This window comes from Meriones unguiculatus, chromosome 17 (assembly GCF_030254825.1).
Source record: "Meriones unguiculatus strain TT.TT164.6M chromosome 17, Bangor_MerUng_6.1, whole genome shotgun sequence".
In the NCBI taxonomy this organism is placed as follows: Eukaryota; Metazoa; Chordata; class Mammalia; order Rodentia; family Muridae; genus Meriones; species Meriones unguiculatus.
In genome coordinates, this window is record NC_083364.1 from 12,653,724 (window position 1) to 12,673,678 (window position 19,955).

The 19,955-nt window shown below is 41.5% G+C and overlaps 1 protein-coding gene across 1 annotated transcript; it reads left to right on the top strand.

Annotated features, from left to right (window-relative positions):
* Positions 1–279: 279 nt before the first annotated feature.
* On the top strand, positions 280–18,817 carry LOC132648668 (ribitol-5-phosphate xylosyltransferase 1-like). Its single transcript, XM_060370892.1, has 5 exons — positions 280–370; positions 1,629–1,730; positions 14,722–15,037; positions 17,297–17,468; positions 18,401–18,817. Exons 1-5 carry the CDS (start codon positions 280–282, stop codon positions 18,815–18,817), a joined length of 1,098 nt encoding a protein of 365 aa, XP_060226875.1.
* Positions 18,818–19,955: the final 1,138 nt, after the last annotated feature.

The following is a 19,955-nucleotide window of genomic DNA, read 5'->3' on the forward strand; positions in this document are numbered from 1 at the left end:
GGCATGAAGGAGTGTTGAGATCAGCTGAGACTTGGCTCTGTAGGAAGCCAGGAGAGGCCACTGGTGAAGGTGCAGACTCACAGGCAGTTGAAGACCCAGGATTAAAGGGACCATGCAGAGAGCCTTTGAGAGGCTATTGGGGAAGTCCATCCCACTTGCAGTAACATAAGATGACCACCAAGAAGAGCAACAGCAATGGAATAGAGCCTTCTGGCGCTTAGAACACAAGCTGTGTGTGCTGCAGGGGGTGGGGCTGGAGAAGTGACCCAAGCCCCGTGGATGAGCCCAGGAGATCGTCTGCAAATATTAAACAAACCCACAAAAGAGAAACACGAACACAGTGTACAAATCTGGGGCAAAGTAGCCATTGGTATGTCAGTGTAAGAGGAACAGCTTGAGAAGACAGTGTAAACTGTGTCCTGTCCTGGTTTGGAATTCGCTAGATTGTGTATTTCCTTTAACGAAGTCAGTTTCGGGGAGTCTGTTCTTAAGGCAATGTAGGTTTTCTCTAGTGTGTTCCTTGCTCTCTTCTGAGTCTTGCTCACTAAATGAACTGTGAGCATCTGAATTATTCTGCAGTCTGTTTCAGGCAATCTAAAGTAGACTTTGCTTATAAAAATAAAAAAAAAAAATTACTCTTCAGAGTTCTTCTAGCCCCACCAGTTCCCAGTTTCCAAGCCCCTTCCACATGTAACTGTTTGTTACAGTGGCACCTGCCTTCCAGGTACCATGTTCTACCCACATAGCACAGTTTGCTGAGGCTGCTGTGGTGAACTGCCCATGGAGCGATTGAGAATGTTACAGTTTCTGCCTTCCTCAAGGCGGGAGTCTGTGTCTCTGGAAGGCTCTGCACCTCAGCAGCTAGGTCACATTGAGACACTCTGCTGTGTAAGACAATAGTCACAAGATCTAGAGATTAGGGTATGACCTGGAGAAGCGGGGCATTATTTAGCCTGACACATTTGGATGTTTTATCCAATGGCCCACATTTTCACACTGGTTTTTAGTGTGGCTTTAAGAGCATGGCATAATGGAAATGGACCAAAGAATATCTTTCAAAATAACTGACAAGGGGTTCTCAGAGGTTGTAGGCCTGCATATTAATGTTACCTCATTTAACAAAACAAAGCATCGTGATTGCCCTTAGGAGACAGGATGAAGTGTCAGCTTGCAGAACAGATCATGCCTTCAAGGACGTCTGAGCAAATGGGGAGGTGATATCTATCCCCTTGACACACTGAATGCTTTGGTGTACCTGTGGCTTCAGCGCAAGACATTTAGTCTCTCCACTCACGATATTAAATTAATTCTAATAATGATGGTATTTTAGTTTATAATATACATTTTGCTTCAGAATATGATGGGTAGCCAGGGTTCAGTGACATTTTGGGTTCCTTGGTATAAGTAAAATGTCCTGTCATCTTTACAACTACAGCCACTGAAGTCTACCCCGCATACAGTAAGCTGCCACACAGGACCGAGGATTGTCTCAGTCACAGCCTGCAAGGACCATGGAGAGAAACGTCTCAGCTCAGAGTCAAAAGAGAAAAGAATAAAACATACATTTTCCTAACATTCTAAAACGGCTAAGACAGCAGAATTGTCTGGTTTTGTTCTTTGTCTACCAGGTTTGTATCTGTGGGAACATGTTTTCGAAGGCACTCTTGATCCCCCGGACGTGACTGTGCAATGTAGGGAAGGACAGTTGATTGTAGGAAGAACACAGTACAGGTACTGTTAGACAACACTGACCTTGCCTGCTGTGTGAGGCCTCATGGACCTACCAGAGGGAATATACTCTCATAAGTGTGCTCTATATTTTATCATATAGTATGCACAGTATATTTATACTTCTATAAACCTATTTTATATATTTATGCTTTAGGTTGGGAAGAATACAGAAATCTATCCTGGGAATGAATAAATAAATAAATAGGTCCTGCTTACACTTTAGTAAAGGTTTTCTTATTAAATTAGACATTTCAAGGTAATTTTGGAGGGAAAGCTGGAGACCTGTCTCAGTGGAAGATCAGTTGCCTGGCATGTGCCAGGCCCTGGGTTCAGTCCCCAGTGCAGAGAAGAGAGAAACTAAAAGTCTGTAAATAAATCCTGGGGAGTCTTATTTCACCTTGGTTTTAGCTGATGATATGGAAAACTTCATGTTCCACATTTCATACACTTGACTGGTAAATGAACACAGTGTTCTATGCCTTAGAGGACGAAAGTAAACATTACTTTCATCATTTTCTTTTCATTCCTAGTTAGGTTAACCTGGAAATACTCAGAGTCCAACTTTTACTTATGAAAACTTTTTATGTCATATCTACTATGATTTATGTAATTATGTAGGCTCTCTTTTTTTCCAAAATTCAAAATGTTTCTGTTTTGATTTTTAGATTCTAAAAAACCAGTGCATTGGCAAGACTTTCAAGGATTTTACTTTTATTTAACGTACTTATCACTGTATAATTTCTTAATTTTCAAATAGAATTAAGATGACTTTAATTAAAAAAACATAGTTTTATCATGAAGGTACTGTTTCCAGTTGGCTTTTAATGGAAATAAATATTAGTTGTTTTTATATTAGTTGTTTTACTTCTTTTGTTATTGTTGTTGTTTCAAGACAGTGTTTTTCTGTGTAGCCTTGGCTGCCCTGGACTTGCTTTGTAGACCAGGCTGGCCTCAAACTCACAACGATCTGCCTGCCTCTGCCTCCTCAGTGCTGGGATTACAGGTGCATATCACCGAACCCGGCTTGTCCCAGTTTGTCTTCAATTAAATATTTTATATAATGTTAGTACATGAGGACATGAGGACATGAATACATGTTAGATCATGAATATTCTCTCTCTTAACTAGATGCTCAGGCATCTTTACCCCTTCTCTCTCAGGCCTTCCCTCACCCTGAGCTCTCTGGGAGGCGATCTCCCTACTCCAGGATGTTCTGTGCATTCCATCCTTCTCTTCTCAGACCATGTTCTGTCAGGTGCCGCCTCTCTCTCCTTCATTTTCCACCCCCACTACTTTCCGTTGATCCTCATCCGGAACTTCAGAACGGTTGTCCACACTCACTGTTTTCACTTCCCAACTGCTCATTCCCTTGCACTTTGACTCCCAAAGTTCAGAACACTTCTGCGGCAGTGATTGCTTGGGGCAGCAGATGACAGTGTGAGTTATGGAGCATGTCTATTCCTTTTATGAAGACTCTTAAAAATATATTGCAAAGAAGAAAATACAACATTCTCCCACTTGCTAACCACTCAGACTTAATATATCTCAGCTGTCAGGAATTCTTTATGTTTAACTTTCCTCCTAACAGAATTGGTTCCAATAAAAGCCTTTTCTTTGTTTCCTACTCTTTTTATTCTTCACTAAAGAATTGCTATTAGGAATTTAATGTATAATCTCACTCACATTTTTATATTTCCACTGATGGAAGATATATAAGTATTTTTCAATACTTATTTTTATGTGTTGGGAGCCGCATGATAGTCTCGCCAGCAGAAACACATGCGGACACAGGAATCCTCCCGCAACAAAATCTTTATTACAGTCATGTGATGGAAAGAGGAGAGGACAGAGAGCCCGATGTGGTGCTGTTTATATAAGCCCAGGTCGCACCTAAGTGACGTGTCAATATCCTGATTGGCTGCTCACTCTTTACCCTGCCTGGTGACTCGGGCCCAGCATGCTTAGCGTGCTTACGCAATTTGCGCATGTGTACTGGAGGCTGTTTACAGTTTTGAGGGTGGAATGTCAACGCCATCTAGTGGCGTCTGAGTCTCAGCTCTCCACATCCCCCTTTTGTTTTAATAAATGAAAACTGCCTTAAAGCCTATATAAGCATGGTACAAGAGGGCCCTAAGTTCGATCAAGCGAACTCTTTTTTTGGGGAGTAAGTGATCAAGAGCTTTAGATTACTCCCTTACCCCACCACGTGCAATGGAGAAAGGTCCTCTGGGTGCAGGGGCTAAGGGAGAAGATTAAAGAAGGAGGTGACACCCATTCCCGTGCAATGGAATAAAATTCCAGGGAGTGCAAGGGCTGTCATTCTCCTATTTACGTACCATAGCCGCTTAGGCAAAGGCAAACATTGAGACTTGGATCACTCATCGACTCAGTGCAATGGGTAAAACCCCTGAGGTACATCGACTGAGTGTCACAGTCTGTTTTAATTTTTTAACATGGATAACCAAATTTTTGGGAGATGATCCTTGTTCCAAGGCTGCTAGTACTTGCGTGATTGCGACCTAGTCAGGTTTGTTTTGGGTATTGAGTTTGCAGAACAACCAGAGTAAAAAACACTAAGCCACGACATAGCGCTGCACCAAACGTTCCAACCCCCACCCAATCTTAAATTAAGAAAAGGCAGAAGAAACCCAGGGTAAAGCCAATCTGTGGGCAATGAATCCACTCGAGTAGAATTAGTGGTCATCCTCACCGCCCTTGACTCTTTAAGCAATAGCAGGTGTATCTGTTGAAATATCATCTGCAGCTGTCACGAGCTTTCGCGTGAGGCACTCCGGTACCCAGAATGGATTGTTTTCTTCCTGTGGGAAAACACAGACAGCTCCCCTGGATCTTATTAAAATAGGATCCGGGCCTTTCCACTGACCAGTTAAGACATCCTTTCATTTAATCATTTCCTTGGGCCTATTAGGCCCTGAGTAGTGGCGATCAGCCGCCGAATGGCCTTGACTGTCCAAATTTAAAAAATTGAGTGTGAAGAGTGCTAAGGAAACGGTCACTCGTGGCACTGAGGGCAGAGCCTCCTGGACTCCTCCCTTTTGTTTTATTAAGTAGGATTTTAGGGTGCGGTGAGCACGTTTAATAATACCCTGACTTTGAGGGTTTTATGGGAGACCGGTTAGATGGGTTATTTCCATCTGATGACAAAACTGTCTAAATTTTTGAGAAGTATAGGCTGGCCCATTGTCAGTTTTTAGAATTTTGGGCTTTCCCCAGGCACTCCATGCCTCTAGGCAATGTTGAATAACATGGGCTGCCTTTTCTCCAGTCAGGGGAGAAGCAAACATAACTCCAGAGCAAGTATCAACAGAAACATGCAAATATTGAAGTTTACCAAAAAATGAAATGTGGGTAACATCCATCTGCCACACTTGTAGTGGACAGATTCCTCTGGGATTAATCCCAACATGAGGCATAGGTAAGAACTGACAGCAATTTTGACATTGGGTAACAATATCTCTAGCTTTTTTTCTAGTAATGTCAAATCGATGACACAATGTCTCAGCTGTAACATGAAACCTTTTATGAAATTCCTTAGCCAATTTTAAATTTGAAAGGAGGGCAAATGCAATCATCTTTGTGGCTCGATCTGCCAGGTCGTTTCCATGGGACATGGGCCCCGGTAGACCGGAATGAGCCCTAATATGTGTAATAAAAACAGGGGATCTTTTGGTAATTAAGGCAAACTGAATCCTTTGAAAAATTTTTGCAAGCTTGCTAGACGCTTTAATTAATCCAGCAGCCTCTAAGATTTTGGTTGCATTTACCACATAACTAGAATCAGAAACAATATTTAAAGGACCTGGAAATTTTTTAAAAACTTCTAGCACTACTAAACATTTCACAATTTGAGGCGAGGTCTCATGATATTGCTTAGAAATAACTTTATTATTAACCACATAAGCTCTTATTCCTGTTTTTGACCCATCTGTATAAACTACCAATCCATCCCGAAGTGGTTTTTGTGATGTTACATGCGGGAAGACTACCTCCTGAGTTAAAGCAAATTGCAAAATAGGATGTCTTGGGTAATGATTATCAATTGAACCACTAAAGGAGGTAACTAGCACCGCCCAAGTATCAGAGGTAGCAGTTAATACCTGAACTTGGTGAGCCCTATAAGGCACTATTAAAGACTTTGGCTCCTTCCCAAAGTATGTAATGGCTGTTTTTAACCCACGAAGTGCGAGTTGAGCGACTGCATCTGGATACCATTCAATAATTTTTGTAGGAGAAGCATTGGGATGAACCCACACTAAGGGTCCATCTTGCCATAATACAGCAGTTGGTAAATGTTTAGTTTTAATGACACACAGGTCAAAGGTCTTAGTTTTATCTACACGTTTTAATTGGGCATCCTGTAAAGCAATTTTTACCACTCGCAGGGCGTGGCTTGCAGCCGGTGTTAAGGCTCTGGGTGAAGAAATATGAGCATCCCCTTCCAAAATATCAAATAGGGGTTTTAATTCAGCAGAAGGAATCTTTAAAAACGGCCTAAGCCAATTTATATCACCTAATAATTTTTGAAAATCATTTAAGGTATGTAAATGATCCCTGTGAATTTCTATTTTTTGAGGAACTATTTGTTCTGGATAAATAACAGTCCCTAGAAAGGAACCCACTTTTGAAACTTGGACCTTTTCAGTGGCAATATGCAATCCCCATTGTTGCAGGGTTTTTTGCAACAAAGGATACGCATCTTGTAAGATGGCTAACTCCTCATGGCACAAGAGAATATCATCCATATAATGAATCAGCAACAAGGAAGGAAATTGCTGTCTAACTGGTTCAAGAGCCATCTGCACATACAATTGACACATGGTGGGGCTATAAGCCATGCCTTGAGGTAGGACTGTCCACTGATATCTTTGGTCTGGCTCATTGTGATTAACAGCAGGTAGGGTAAAGGCAAATCTCTGTCTGTCTCGTGGGCACAATGGAATAGAGAAAAAACAATCCTTGATGTCTATTATTATAATTCTCCATTGCTTAGGCAGGGCTGAAAGCAGAGGCAAGCCTCGTTGCACTGTTCCAAATAATCGCATCTGTGGATTAATAGCCCTCAGGTCATGGAGAAGCCTCCACTTTCCTGATTTCTTTTTTATAACAAAAATGGGTGTATTCCAGGGGGAAGTAGATGGTTCCAAATGACCAAGCTGTACCTGTTCTTTAACCAGCCTTGTAGCGGCTTCTAGCTTTTTAGAGGAAAGGGGCCATTGAGGAACCCATACGGCTTCCTCTGTGAGCCAAGATATGGGCATGGAACCCTCAATGGCAGTTAATGAAAACCCAGGCCTTGTTTTCCTGTATTATTTTCCTGTGAAATCGGGTGCAATCTCCCTTGTTCCTGTTTACCAAGGCCTTTTCCTTCCTTATAACCCATCCTTTTTATTATATCAATTGCCTGTTGAAAGTACTCATTGGTCAATGTTAATCCTAAATCCTGCAAAATATCTCTTTCCCAGAAATTGACAGGGAGAGGAAGAACATATGGTATGAAACTTCCTGTTTGACCTTCCGGTGCTTGCCACCTCAAAGAGCATGAACTAACTGCAGGGCTGGCCTCATATCCCAACCCTTGTAAGGAGTGGGATGATTGTGTAACAGGCCACGCCTTAGGCCACCAGGTGGAAGAGATAATGCTTTTATCAGCCCCTGTGTCCAAAATACCAGTAAAACCTTTTCCTTCTATTTGTAATTGTAAGGTAGGTCTGGTCTAAAGATCAACTACCAAATGAGCAAAATCTGTTCCTGTGGAACCGAGTCCTCTTGTGCCCCTTGGTGTTTTGGTAGATGGAAAACAGTCATGAAGACTTGGGAGGAGGACTAATTGAGCAATCCTTTCTCCAGGAGAAATAGAAAATATGCCTTGGGGGCAGGAACAAAGCACCTGGAGCTGTCCCGTAAAATCCTGATCTAAAATTCCAGGATGGACCATAAGCCCTTTTAAAGTGAGAGAAGAGCGACCCAGAATAAGACTGACACTTCCTTCAGGCAGGGGACCTTCAAACTCCACTGGGACAGGTTGCACCCCCATGTGTGGCATTAATAAGAATTAGGAGGTGGAACGGAGGTCCAGGCCTGCTGATCCTCTTGTTGCTCTATAGCTGGATAAGCCCTCCTGCTGTCTGTCTGTGTCCCATTTTTTGGGGGGCCCTGAGACTTGGAGCCCTGAAATCCGTTTTTTGGAATATTTTCATTTCTCTCATTAGGGGGGGTTTCATGCTGGATAAGCTTTCCCTGAATATCTCTAATTGAACGGCACTCATTAGCCCAGTGATTGCCCTTTTTACACTTCGGGCAAAGTCCAGGAACCTTCTTTTGCATAGACACACGACAGTCTCTCTTAAAATGACCCATTTGCCACAATTAAAACAAACATTATTATTTTCAGAACTTGGGCGGTTATTGCTCTGTAATATAGCTTCCGCCAGCCCGGTGTTGGTAAGCGGGCCTCCGAGTCCTCGGCAAACTTTTATCCAGTCTGTCAGTCCTTTGTCCCTTCTGGGGGTAATGACTGCCTTGCATTCTGGTGAAGTATTTTTATACACCAGTTGTTCTATCATTGGCCGGACCCTTTCCGGGTCTCCAAATATCCTGCCTGCTGCATCCGTCATTCTGGCCACAAATTTTGGGAATGACTCCTGAGGACCCTGGATAATTTTTGTTAAATGGCCCTCGGTCCCACCCTTCTTTGAAAGGGCCTTCCATGCTTTAATTGCAGCAGCAGATATTTGGCCATACGCTCCCCAATCATAATGTGTCTGTTGCTGAACATGCGGACCTTGTCCTGTTAGTAGCTCAAATGTCCAGCGTCGTTGATTGTCTTCTGCATTGGCATTAGCCCTAGCTTGGGATTGACAGGCATCATACCATAGGGCTTTCCATTCCAAATACACTCCCATATTAGGGAGGGCAGCTTTCACTACAGTCTGCCAATCATTTGGGGTCATTGCTGTAGAGCCTAGCCTCTCAAGCTGCATAATTGTGAAATTAGCATCCACCCCGTACTTATTAACTGACTCTGCCAGTTCCTTGACTAGAGGGTAATCTACAGGTACGTGGACACGGCCTCCCTCCACATCTTCAAATACTGGAAAATCTGAAAAATTTTGTGTCTATCTTCTGTTGAAAAGAAGGAATCAGGACAGTGCCTCCCGGTGTAGGATGGGGGAGCACTAGAGACAACGGGAGCGGCCAACTGAGAAAGTGCGCCCTTCCTGTTCCTCATACTACTTTGCTTTTGATATAATAGTAACGGCCGCTCATCCGGATGGTATCGTTTTTCCTCATAGCGGGCTGCTTCCCCCTCCAAATCCTCTTTGCCAGAGGGATATAGCTGCTCAAATCCCAGGGTGTTCTTTCCCTGACCTCTCTCTTCCATGGCTTTAACGTCCACAGAAGGGTCTTTTTTCTTAGAGACGTCTCTATTTCTATCCATTGGGGCCCCTAATCTATTCTCACGTCCTGATTCTGGCATGTCGTCTCGCATCTCCCCTACCATTAACCTTTTGCTAATCCCTTTCCTTCCGAGGCAGGCCTCAAGTTTGCACGAAACCAAAAAAAGGAGAGCTATGGCAGCTATCACAGCAGGGAAGGCCATAAGGGCTTCTGCTAGCCGAAATGAGAAACGGGATAAATAAAGATCGAACGTGTCTTTCAAGACAAACCTTAATGTTGCGGATCTGAATTCCTCCCCACTAACGGGGGCTCTCCTTACCCAGCATTGGCGGTAGCAGGCTCCCTGCTCCCGGGTTTCAGCACCAGATGTTGGGAGCCGCATGATAGTCTGTGTGCTGCAGGGGGTGAGGCTGGAGAAGTCACCCAAGCCCCTTGCAGGATCCCAGAAGATCATCTGCAAATATTAAACAAGCCCACAAAAGAGAAACATGAACACAGGGTACAAATGTGGGGCAAAGCAGCCATTGGTAAGTCAGTGTAAGAGGAAAAGCTTGAACAGTGTAAACTGTGTCCTGTCCTGGTATGGAATATGCTAGATTGTGTATTTCCTTTATGAAGTCAGTTTCAGGGAGTCTGTTCTTAAGGCAATGTAGGTTTTCTGTACTGTGTTCCTTGCTCTCTTCTGAGTCTTGCTCACTAAATGAACTGTGAGCATCTGAATTATTCTGCAGTCTGTTTCAGGCAATCTAAAGTAGACTTTGCTTACAAAAATAAAAATAAAAAAAGGTTACTCTTCAGAGTTCTTCCAGCCACCCCCATTTCCCAGTTTCCAAGCCCCTTCCACATGTAACTTTGTTACAGTGGCACCTCCTTTCCAGGTGTTCTACCCACATGGCACAGTTTGCTGAGGCTGCAGTAGCGAACTGCCCATGGAGTGATTGAGAACGTTACAGCTTCCACCTTCCTCAAGGCGGGAGTGTCTGTGTCTCTGGAAGGCTCTGCACCTCAGCAGCTAGGTCACATTGAGACACTCTGCTGTGTAAGACAATAGTCACAGGATCTAGAGATTAGGGTATGACCTGGAGAAGAGGGGCATTATTTAGGCTGACACATTTGGATGTTTTATACAATGGCCCAAATTTTCACAATGGTTGTTAGTGTGGCTTTAAGAGCATGGCATAATGGAAATGGACCAAAGAATATCTTTCAAAATAACTGACAAGGGGTTCTCAGAGGTTGTAGGCCTGCATATTAATGTTACCTCATGTAACAAAACAAAGCATCGTGGTTGCCCTTAGGAGACAGGATGAAGTGTCTGTCAGCTTGCAGAGGGGATCATGCCTTCAAGGATGTCTGAGCAAATGGGGAGGTGATATCTATCCCCTTGACACACTGAATGCTTTGTTGTACTTGTGGCTTCAGCACAAGACACTTAGTCTCTCCACTCACGATATTAAATTAATTCTAATAACGATGGTATTTTAGTTTATAATATACATTTTGCTTCAGAATATGATGGGTAGCCGGGGTTCAGTGACATTTGGGGTTCCTCGGTATAAGTAAAATGTCCTGTCATCTTTACAACTACAGCCACTGAAGTCTGCCCCGCATACAGTAAGCTGCCATGCATGACTGAGGATTGTCTCAGTCACCGCCTGCAACCGACCATGGAGAGAAACGTCTCAGCTCAGAGTCAAAAGAGAAAAGAATAAAACATACATTTTCCTGACATTCTAAAACAGCTAAGACAGCAGATGTGTCTGGTTTTGTTCTTTGACTACCAGGTTTGTATCTGTGAGAACATGTTTTTGAAGGCACTCTTGATCCCCCGGAGAAATAGGACCATTCCCTTCGCAATGGAAGGAAGGACAATTGATTGTAGGAAGAACACAGTACAGGTACAGATAGACAACACTGACCTTGCCTGCCGCGTGACGCCTCATGTATCTACTGGAGGGAATATACTCTCATAAGTATGTTCTATATTTTATCATATAGTATGCACAGTATATTTATACTTCTATAAACCTATTTTATATCTTTATGCTTCAGCTTGGGAAGAAAACAGAAATCAATCCTGGGAATGAATAAATAAATAAATAGGTCCTGCTTACACTTTAGTAAACGTTTTCTTATTAAATTAGACATTTCAAGGTAATTTTGGAGGGAAAGCTGGAGACCTGCCTCAGTGGCAGATGAGTTGCCTAGTATGTGCCAGGCCCCGGGTTCAGTCCCCAGTGCAGAGAAGAAAGAAATTAAAAGTCTGTAAATTAATTCTGGGGAGTCTTATGTCTGTTTTGGTTTTAGCTCATGATATGGAAAACTTCATTACATACACTTGACTGGTAAATGAACACAATGTTCTATGCCTTAGAGGACGAAAATAAACATTACTTTCATGATTTTCTTTTCGTTCGTAGCTAGGTTAACCTGGAAATACTCAGAGTCCAACTGTTACTTATTAAAACATTTTATGTCATATCGACTATGATTTACGTGATTATGTAGGCTCCCTTTTTTTCCAAAATTCAAAATGTTTCTGTTTTGAGTTTTAGATTCCAAAAAACCAGTGCATTGCCAACACTTTCAAGGATTTTACTTTTATGTAACTTACTTATCACTGTATAATTTTTAATTTTCAAATAGAATTAAGATGACTTTAATTTAAAAAAAAACATAGTTTTATCATGAAGTTACTATTTCCAGTTGGCTTTTAATGGAAATAAATATTAGTTGTTTTACTTCTTTTGTTATTGTTGTTGTTTCAAGACAGTGTTTTTCTGTGTAGCCTTGGCTGCCCTGGACTTGCTTTGTAGACCAGGCTGGCCTCAAACTCACAATGATCTGCCTGCCACTGCCTCCTCAGTGCTGGGAACAGGTGTACATCACTGAACCCAGCTTGTCCCTGTTTGTCTTCAATTAAATATTTTATATAATGTTAATACATGAGGTCGTGAATACATGTCAGACTGAATGAATACATGATCCAGTCCAACCTGCATTCCCTCCCCTCCAGTTCCTTCTCTGTACAACCCACCACTTCTCCCTTCAACCTTATGTTCACATGTGTGCCCACATACACACCTCGGCAGCCTGCAGCTACCAGCTGGTTTTGAGAACAGGTTTCTCGTAGAAGCGTAGTGATTAGGCTAGGCTGTCTGGATAGTGAGCACCAGGGATCTGCCTCTCCATCATGACATCAGCCTGTTATCTTAGTTCAAGAATTGTCCTTAGGTCCTCATGCTCATGGCACAAGCACTTTGCCAACTCAGGTAGCTCCCGAGCCTGTCATTGCTTGACTCTCTCAAAGGAATCATACATGCAGTGTAAACAGGTATTTAGCCTCATTGTTCTAATCTCATTGTAGGTTGTGTGTATACTCCTAAGCTTCACACTAGTTAGATTTCACTGCTTGAAAGAGTAAGTGGATCTTAGTGGCAGGAAGGCTGTCATAGAATGTGCAACACCTTGGGTTCAATGGCCAGTCCAAAAAAAAAGTGAATGTCTATTGCATGCATAAATTGCTTTCTGTGTTTATAGTTGAGCAGTGAACATGTCAGTGAACTAACATTGCAGAGAAGTTTCTGGAATTCAACTAGTCTATAGAATGGAATATGTGAGACTCTCATTTCTTCCCTGAAGGCACAGTCATGCGTGTCATCCTTAAGCTTATAATTACTTGGTATTACTTGATAGAAAAGGGATTAAAGCAAAACATCATTAAGTACCACCAAGAAAGGCTAAGCCCAGATTGCCTTTCTGAGGTTTGTATGCAAGATTTTACGTCATCATGGAAGAAACTGTGTTTTTTCCTCTTAGAGAACTTTGTAGTCAAGTTCTGTGACAGATTTTTAAAATACCTTATTAAACAATGAAAAGTAGTAGATAATGTATCCAAAATTAATGAAGTCTTATGGAATCGCAAGTTGTAGTCTCAGTCAAGTTACACTGGAGCTAACTTAAGTGAATTCCAAAACTATACTGTTTGCACAGTTATTTCGACTGAAATGATTCCTCTGGGCTCTCTATGTGGAAGTGCTTACTCTGAAGACATTTTTTAGTTGAGGCAAACAGTAGAAAAATATATTGAACATTGTAAGTTCTGATGCTTACACATATGCTGAGTAACCCACAAGAGCAAATTAGAATTCTGTACATGATTATTTTCAGTTAACGTATTTTCAGTAATAACTTTAGATAGTTAGAACACAGCACTCATTCTGTACATTATACTACTCATACACAAGCCTTATTTTTGTAATGTTAGTGTATAGTAGGAAATTTTCCTGTTTTAAGTGTAGTAGCTAGGGGTTGGAAATACAGCTCAGTTGGTAGAACTCTCACTGAACATGCACACATCTGGCCTTGGTTCCCAGCACCACATGGACAGGGAGTGGGGCGCACATTCTTATTCCTAGCACACCGAGAGTGAGGGCATCCATAATTCTCTCCCTTAACTAGATGCTCAGGCATCTTTACCCCTTCTCTCTCAAGCCTTCCCTCACCCTGAGCTGTCTGGGAGGTGATCTCCCTACTCCAGGATGTTCTGTGCATGCCATCCTTCTCTTCTCAGACGATGTTCTGTCAGGTGCTGCCTCTCTCTCCTTCATTTTCCTCCCCCACTACTCTCCGTTGATCCTCATCCGGAATTTCAGAACAGTTGTCCACACTCACTGTTTTCACTTCCTAACTGCTCATTCCCTTGCACTTTGACTCCCAAAGTTCAGAACACTTCTGCGGCAGTGATTGCTTGGGGCAGCTGGTGACAGTGTGAGTTATGGAGCATGTCTATTCCTTTTATGAAGACTCTTAAAAATATATTGCAAGGAAGAAAATACAACATTCTCCCACTTGCTAACCACTCAGACTTAATATATCTCAGCTGTCAGGAATTCTTTATGTTTAACTTTCCTCCAAACAGAATTGTTTCCAATACAAGCCTTTTCTTTGTTTCCTACTCTTTTTATTCTTCACTAAAGAATTGCTATTAGGAATTTAATGTATAATCTCACTCACATTTTTATATTTCTACTGATGGAAGATATATAAGTATTTTTCAATACTTATTTTTATGTACTTTCATATTTACATAAAATTATCCTTTAAGGGCTGGTAAGAGGAGTTGCCGTGTAAAAGTGGTTGCCCTTAACTGAGGCAATCTGAATTCAACCCCAAGGTCTGCATGGTGGAAGGAGAGAACCAACTCCTCCAAGTTGTCCTCTGGCTGTCACAAGCACACCGTGACACACATGCATGCATGGACACATGCATGCACACAAATCCTTTTAATTATGATCAGAATCTCCTGAAGCTTGATGCTTTCCTTTACATTATATCTTAATGCCTTGCCTTCAGTGAAGAAATGAGAGTCCACTCTCATATACTAGCTGAATTTCTACATCCAAAGCTTTCTATTATTCTGTCCCACTTGCTCAGAAGAACTTGCATTATACAAATTGCACTTCCAACGAGAATATTAATTAAATCTTATTCTAGATTTTATATAAAACGATTGAAATTTCCTTTGTTCAGTTTTGTTTATCTCTTGCTTGTGGTGTGTTGTTTTCGACTGCTTCATCACTGGCCTGGGTGTGGTTCCAGGGTACTTCTCCATAGAGGTGGACAATGTGGTCCTTGTGTTAAACGGAAGAGAAAAAGCAAAGATCTCCCATGCCACCCAGTGGTTACTTTATGCACAGAATTTAATGCAAACCCAGAAACTGCGGCATCTGGCTGTTGTCTTGCTTGGAAATGCATACTGTGACAATGACTGGATAATGCAGTTCCTCAAAAGAAATGGAGGCTTTGTGGACCTGCTTTTCATAACATACGACAGCCCTTGGATTAATGGCGCAGATGTTTTCCAGTGGCCTTTAGGTGTGGCAACGTAAGTACAAGATAAGAAAGGCATCCCTCTGGTGTTCTGAACAGAACAGGGAAGATGGTGTTTTAAATGGCAGTAAGCTCACTGGTGATGAGGCAGGCCTATCTTTCCTACCATCAAAAAGAGTGGCCTCGAGCATCAGTGGCAATAGTAACTGCTTTGTTGTATTTTACCATCTTCTGAGGAGAACTGAAGAGTACTTGTTTGTTCTAAAAATGGATATAGCATAAAATTTTAAGCTTATTAGTGTCCTGAAGAGATGTTTAGCAGAGAATGAACAAAGACAAAGCCATAACTCTAGTGAAAACAAATACTGTTGTGGCAATATTTTTATATACTATATAGACTTCCCTTGGGTTTGTGATTGGATGACTTGATGTTAATCTCAACTGTAAAAGCAGAGGTTAATTAAATGATAGTTTAGGGTCCTCAATATATAATCATCCTCCAGTTTAAAAAAAATGGAAAACATTTTTTAAACTTTCTGTGGGTAGATTTTTATAGTAAGAGATAGGCTCTCAGTAGTATATAAACTTTCTGAGGTCAGGAGTTTTCTTCCCTGATTTAAAATAGTTCTGTAGAAATGGGCTATAGAGGTGGCTCAGCAGTTAAGAACAATTACTGCTCATATAGGAAACTCGGATTCAGTTCTAAGCACCCACATGCTGTGTCTCATAGCCATGTGCGATTACAGTTCCAAGGCTCTGAATCCCTGTTCTGAACTCTGTGGGCGCTTGGCTGCACATGGAGACAAGCAGGCACACAAATATACTAATATACACATAAATTTAAAAAAAGTAAATTTTAAAATAATGCTTATACACAGTAGATACTCAGATATTTGTTGAGGAAATGAATCATCTCACTGATCGAATTAAATCCGACATTCGTTATTATATCACTGGTTACCACCATGTGTGAATTCAGACTGCTTTAGCTGTACAGATGTCACTAGAGAAATGCCAGGGACAGGTATTCCCACCCCTATGTGGACAACATTCCAGGCGAAGAGGTTTAGGCTGGGACCAGCCTTAAAATTTCAAAAACTTTGTAAGTACACCCAACCTTCAGAAAAAATCTATTTCTTTAAAAAAGCCTGCATTTGTAGAAATGTTTATACTTTTTCCACATTATATGACATCACCTACTCACCTAATAGAAGACAGAAGCATAGTCATTCTGGTGTTGCCAACCTCACCCTGTTCCCGATGAGGAGACATTGGGTAGCATGTGGAAACCTTTTGGTTGTCTCAACTGAAGAGGGGGAATTATAACAACTGGTGTCAAGGGGGTAAAACCCAGGAATGTTATTAAACATGGTGCAGTCTGGTGGGATTGGGGAGGGAATGAGGGATACAGCTGGGATACAGAATTAACAAAATGTAACTAATGAGAAAAATAAAATTATGGAAAAAAAAAAAACATGGTGCAGTCTATGGCACTCTTTCAAACAAAAAGTTATTTGAACCAAAATGCCATAGTAATCTTGTGTACAGCATAGACTACAGGCACACATTTATATGCAAACCAATGCCCATGGAATGAGCCCCCTCTGTATAATAACGGGTTTGTTGTAAGCGGTGATTAATATATATTCTAGTAAACTGCTGTTAGTCCTAAACAGCTGTATAACCAAATTACCACACAGAGACTGGATTTATTTAGTTAACCTAGAACACAGTGCTGGCAAAAATTACTCTATCCTAAACCTCCAAGCCCTCATAGTTTCCTAACATTTAGATTTCCCATGTTATACTTGCTTTTTGCGAAATATTATGTCCAGGCCATCTCCACGTAGTTCCAAGATCTCTCCTCCAGCTCTCTCTCCTAGCTTTCCTCTCCTCCCACTGCCCTCTGGCTCCTCCCACCTCAACATTGTGTCTAATTTCTTTATTTTGGCCTGTTTGCACACAGTTGAGACAGTATGCTTAAAATAAGAATCACAAGGCAATATCCGGATTGAAACAAGACAGATGGGGGGGGGGGAATCTGCATTTGAATAAACAAGGGTAAGGTGTATACATTTCAAAAGAATGTTATACCAACACAGCTTCTACTCATTGTTTTATTCTTTGGAATTTTTTTGAAATAAACTTTCAGAGTTCATGATTATAACAGTATCTTTTCTTTTTAGTGGACAAATAGGACTGTTTATGTCTGTGGTGTACAATGTGCTTAGAAACCGTTGTCCTTAACACATGGCTTAACAAGCCAATCTGTGGGGCATCCTACCATATAGTAATTCATTACTTGCTTTTATAGATACAGAAAATTTCCCGTGGTTGAAGCCAGCTGGTCGATGCTGCATGATGAGAGGCCCTACATATGTAATTTTTTAGGAACTGTCTATGAAAACTCATCAACACAAGCACTAGTGAACATTTTGAAACAAGATGGAGGTCAAAAACTTTGTTGGGTTTCTGCAAGAGAGCAGTAAGTTCAATGTTTGCATGGTTCCTTCCTTTTGCTCTCCAGTCCGTATGTCACCTTGTGTACAAATAGATTTCCAGAGAAACAATGATAACTGCTTATTCCAGCCTCCTGTCTAAAGGTACAGCAGTAACTAAAACTTAGGAAACTGGCTTTTCTCCAGTCTTTCCCATTATAATCAGGAAGCAAGTATTGATGGAGTAATGGAAGTCATTTTGCAATAATTATTTTGCAATAATTTCACATACAGCTCTTGATTCTGAGCCCTTGGCAATGAAACATTCAGTAATCACCCATACAAAAATGCAGCCCTGTCACTCCAGAAGCCCCTCTGTGCTTTTCCTCACAGGGCTTCAGACTTTCTAGAAAATGTCCTGACTTAACTCAAAGACCTAATGCCCACCACTGGATAAAGCACAGCTGCATCAGATTAAGACAAGAGAACTCAACCTTCAGGAATTACGGATTGAATGAATACACCCATTGGAAGATTGATCACCGGATATTTTTAAATATACAGCAATAAATTGTTCAGATCATTTTCAAATGTTCAAAACAAAAAAACTTGTTTTAGGCAGTCTCATGTAGCAAAGGCTGGCCTCAAACTCGGTATTTAGCCCAGGATGATGTTAAACTCCTGATTCTTCCTATGCCTCCCAACTTGTAGAATTAGGAAATTATGTACCCAGTTTATAGATAGATGATGATCAATACTAGGTCTGAGTTCTAGCAGCTGGGCTATACCCACACCCCCAAACCTTAAAGAAGTTTTAAGAAATGTGTTTGGTCCAACATTTTCAATGCCTCTCATATTTATCATCTCTCTGATGTGTTCACATTTTTGATAACTGACATTAAAAGATTTGCTTCAAAAAAGATGCCATAGGAAAGTAAAACCTTACAGGGATTTCTTTGTTGTTTGTTTAATTTTCTACTTGGCAGTCTCAGGAGACAAATGAAAGTCTTAAGGATTACCAAGATGCTTTGCTTCAGAGTGACCTCACTTTGTGTCCTGTAGGAGTGAACACAGAGTGTTACAGAATATATGAGGCCTGCTCGTTTGGCTCCATTCCTATGGTAGAAGATGTGATGACAGCTGGCCACTGTGGAAACATGTCAAGTCACCACAGCACTCCTCTGCAGTTACTCAAGGCCATGGGTGCCCCCTTTATCTTCATCAAGGACTGGAAGGAGCTTCCTGCCATTTTAGAAAAGGAGAAGACTGTAACTTTACAAGAAAAGATTCAAAGAAGAAAAATGTTACTTCACTGGTACCAACACTTCAAAACAGAACTAAACTGGAAATTTACTAATATTTTAGAAAGCTCATTTTTTATGAATAATAGAGGTTAATCATACCTAGTTGTAAGTGTGTGTTCGTAAGTGTGAATATGTACAGCACTTGATAAGGCGGCTCCATCAACTCAGTTTCACAGAAGGGACCACATGTTCTCCTTTTTGGCTACTGCTGTATACAAGATCAAAGAAATGGTGATATTTTACTGAGGCTGACCTGGCAAGATACTGACACAGGCAGCCTGAGGGGGTCACAATCAAAGTCACATTTAAGTGGGATTCATTTAAATGGAACTGGAATTCTTCGTTTCATATTTTTTAAGGTAATGTGAATACCCCATTTTTTAAAAAGATTTATTTATTTATCTATTATGCAGTATTCTGCCTGCATGTGTGCCAGTGGGCCAGAAGAGGGCACCAGATCTCATGCTAGATGGTTGTGAGCCAGCATGTGATTGCTGGGAATTGAACTCAGTAACTTTACAAAAGCAGCCAGTGCTCTTAAACTCTGAGCCATCTCTCTAGCCTGGACCTGGGATTCCTATCACCCATGGTGCTGTTGGGGTTTATTCTGTATTTGTACCTGAGAAAAGCAATGTGAGACAAGAGACTGAACTACTAGAGAGGAATTGTTGCCTGAGCCCAGAACGGAGTCGGAGGTACAGAGGGCTCAGTGGTGAATCCTAGCTCTGCTGCTAAATAGTATATTAAAAAAAAATCACTACCTGCCTAGGCCTTATTTTCCTCATCTTTAAAATGTGTTAGTTCTTAGATCCCTGGAATGGAATAAACTCTTATTGAGATGATTATTTAAAATTGCTTAACAGAAGGGCCTCTGGCTTAGGCCTTGTCTTAGTCACTCTTCTGTTGCTGTAAAGAGACACCATGACCAAGGCAGCTTACAAAAGAAAGCATTTCCCCAGGGGCTTGCTCACAGGTTCGGAGGGTGAGTCCATGGCCACCACGGTGTCACACAGGGTGGCAAGCAGGCTTGGGGGTGGAGCAGCAGTGAGGGCTTCTATACTGAGACAGCAACCGAGAGACAAACAAACAGAAAGAGGCCTAAACACTCAAACAGCAGAGCCTATGGGGACAAATTCAAACCACCTCGGGCCTATAGTTGAACCATCTAGAGGCTAAGAAAGGAGGAGTGCTTCCTCCCGGGGATTGAGACCAGCATAGGTACCACAGGAAG

Excerpts from the sequence above, each read along its gene's own strand:
- LOC132648668 (XM_060370892.1), top strand. The coding sequence starts at position 280 with ATGAGCCCAGGAGATCGTCTGCAAATATTAAACAAACCCACAAAAGAG. Across the intron at positions 371-1,628 it reads CTGGGGCAAAGTAGCCATTG|GTTTGTATCTGTGGGAACAT; the intron begins GTATGTCAGTGT and ends TTTGTCTACCAG. Across the intron at positions 17,469-18,400 it reads GGGTTTCTGCAAGAGAGCAG|TGGCAGTCTCAGGAGACAAA; the intron begins TAAGTTCAATGT and ends TAATTTTCTACT.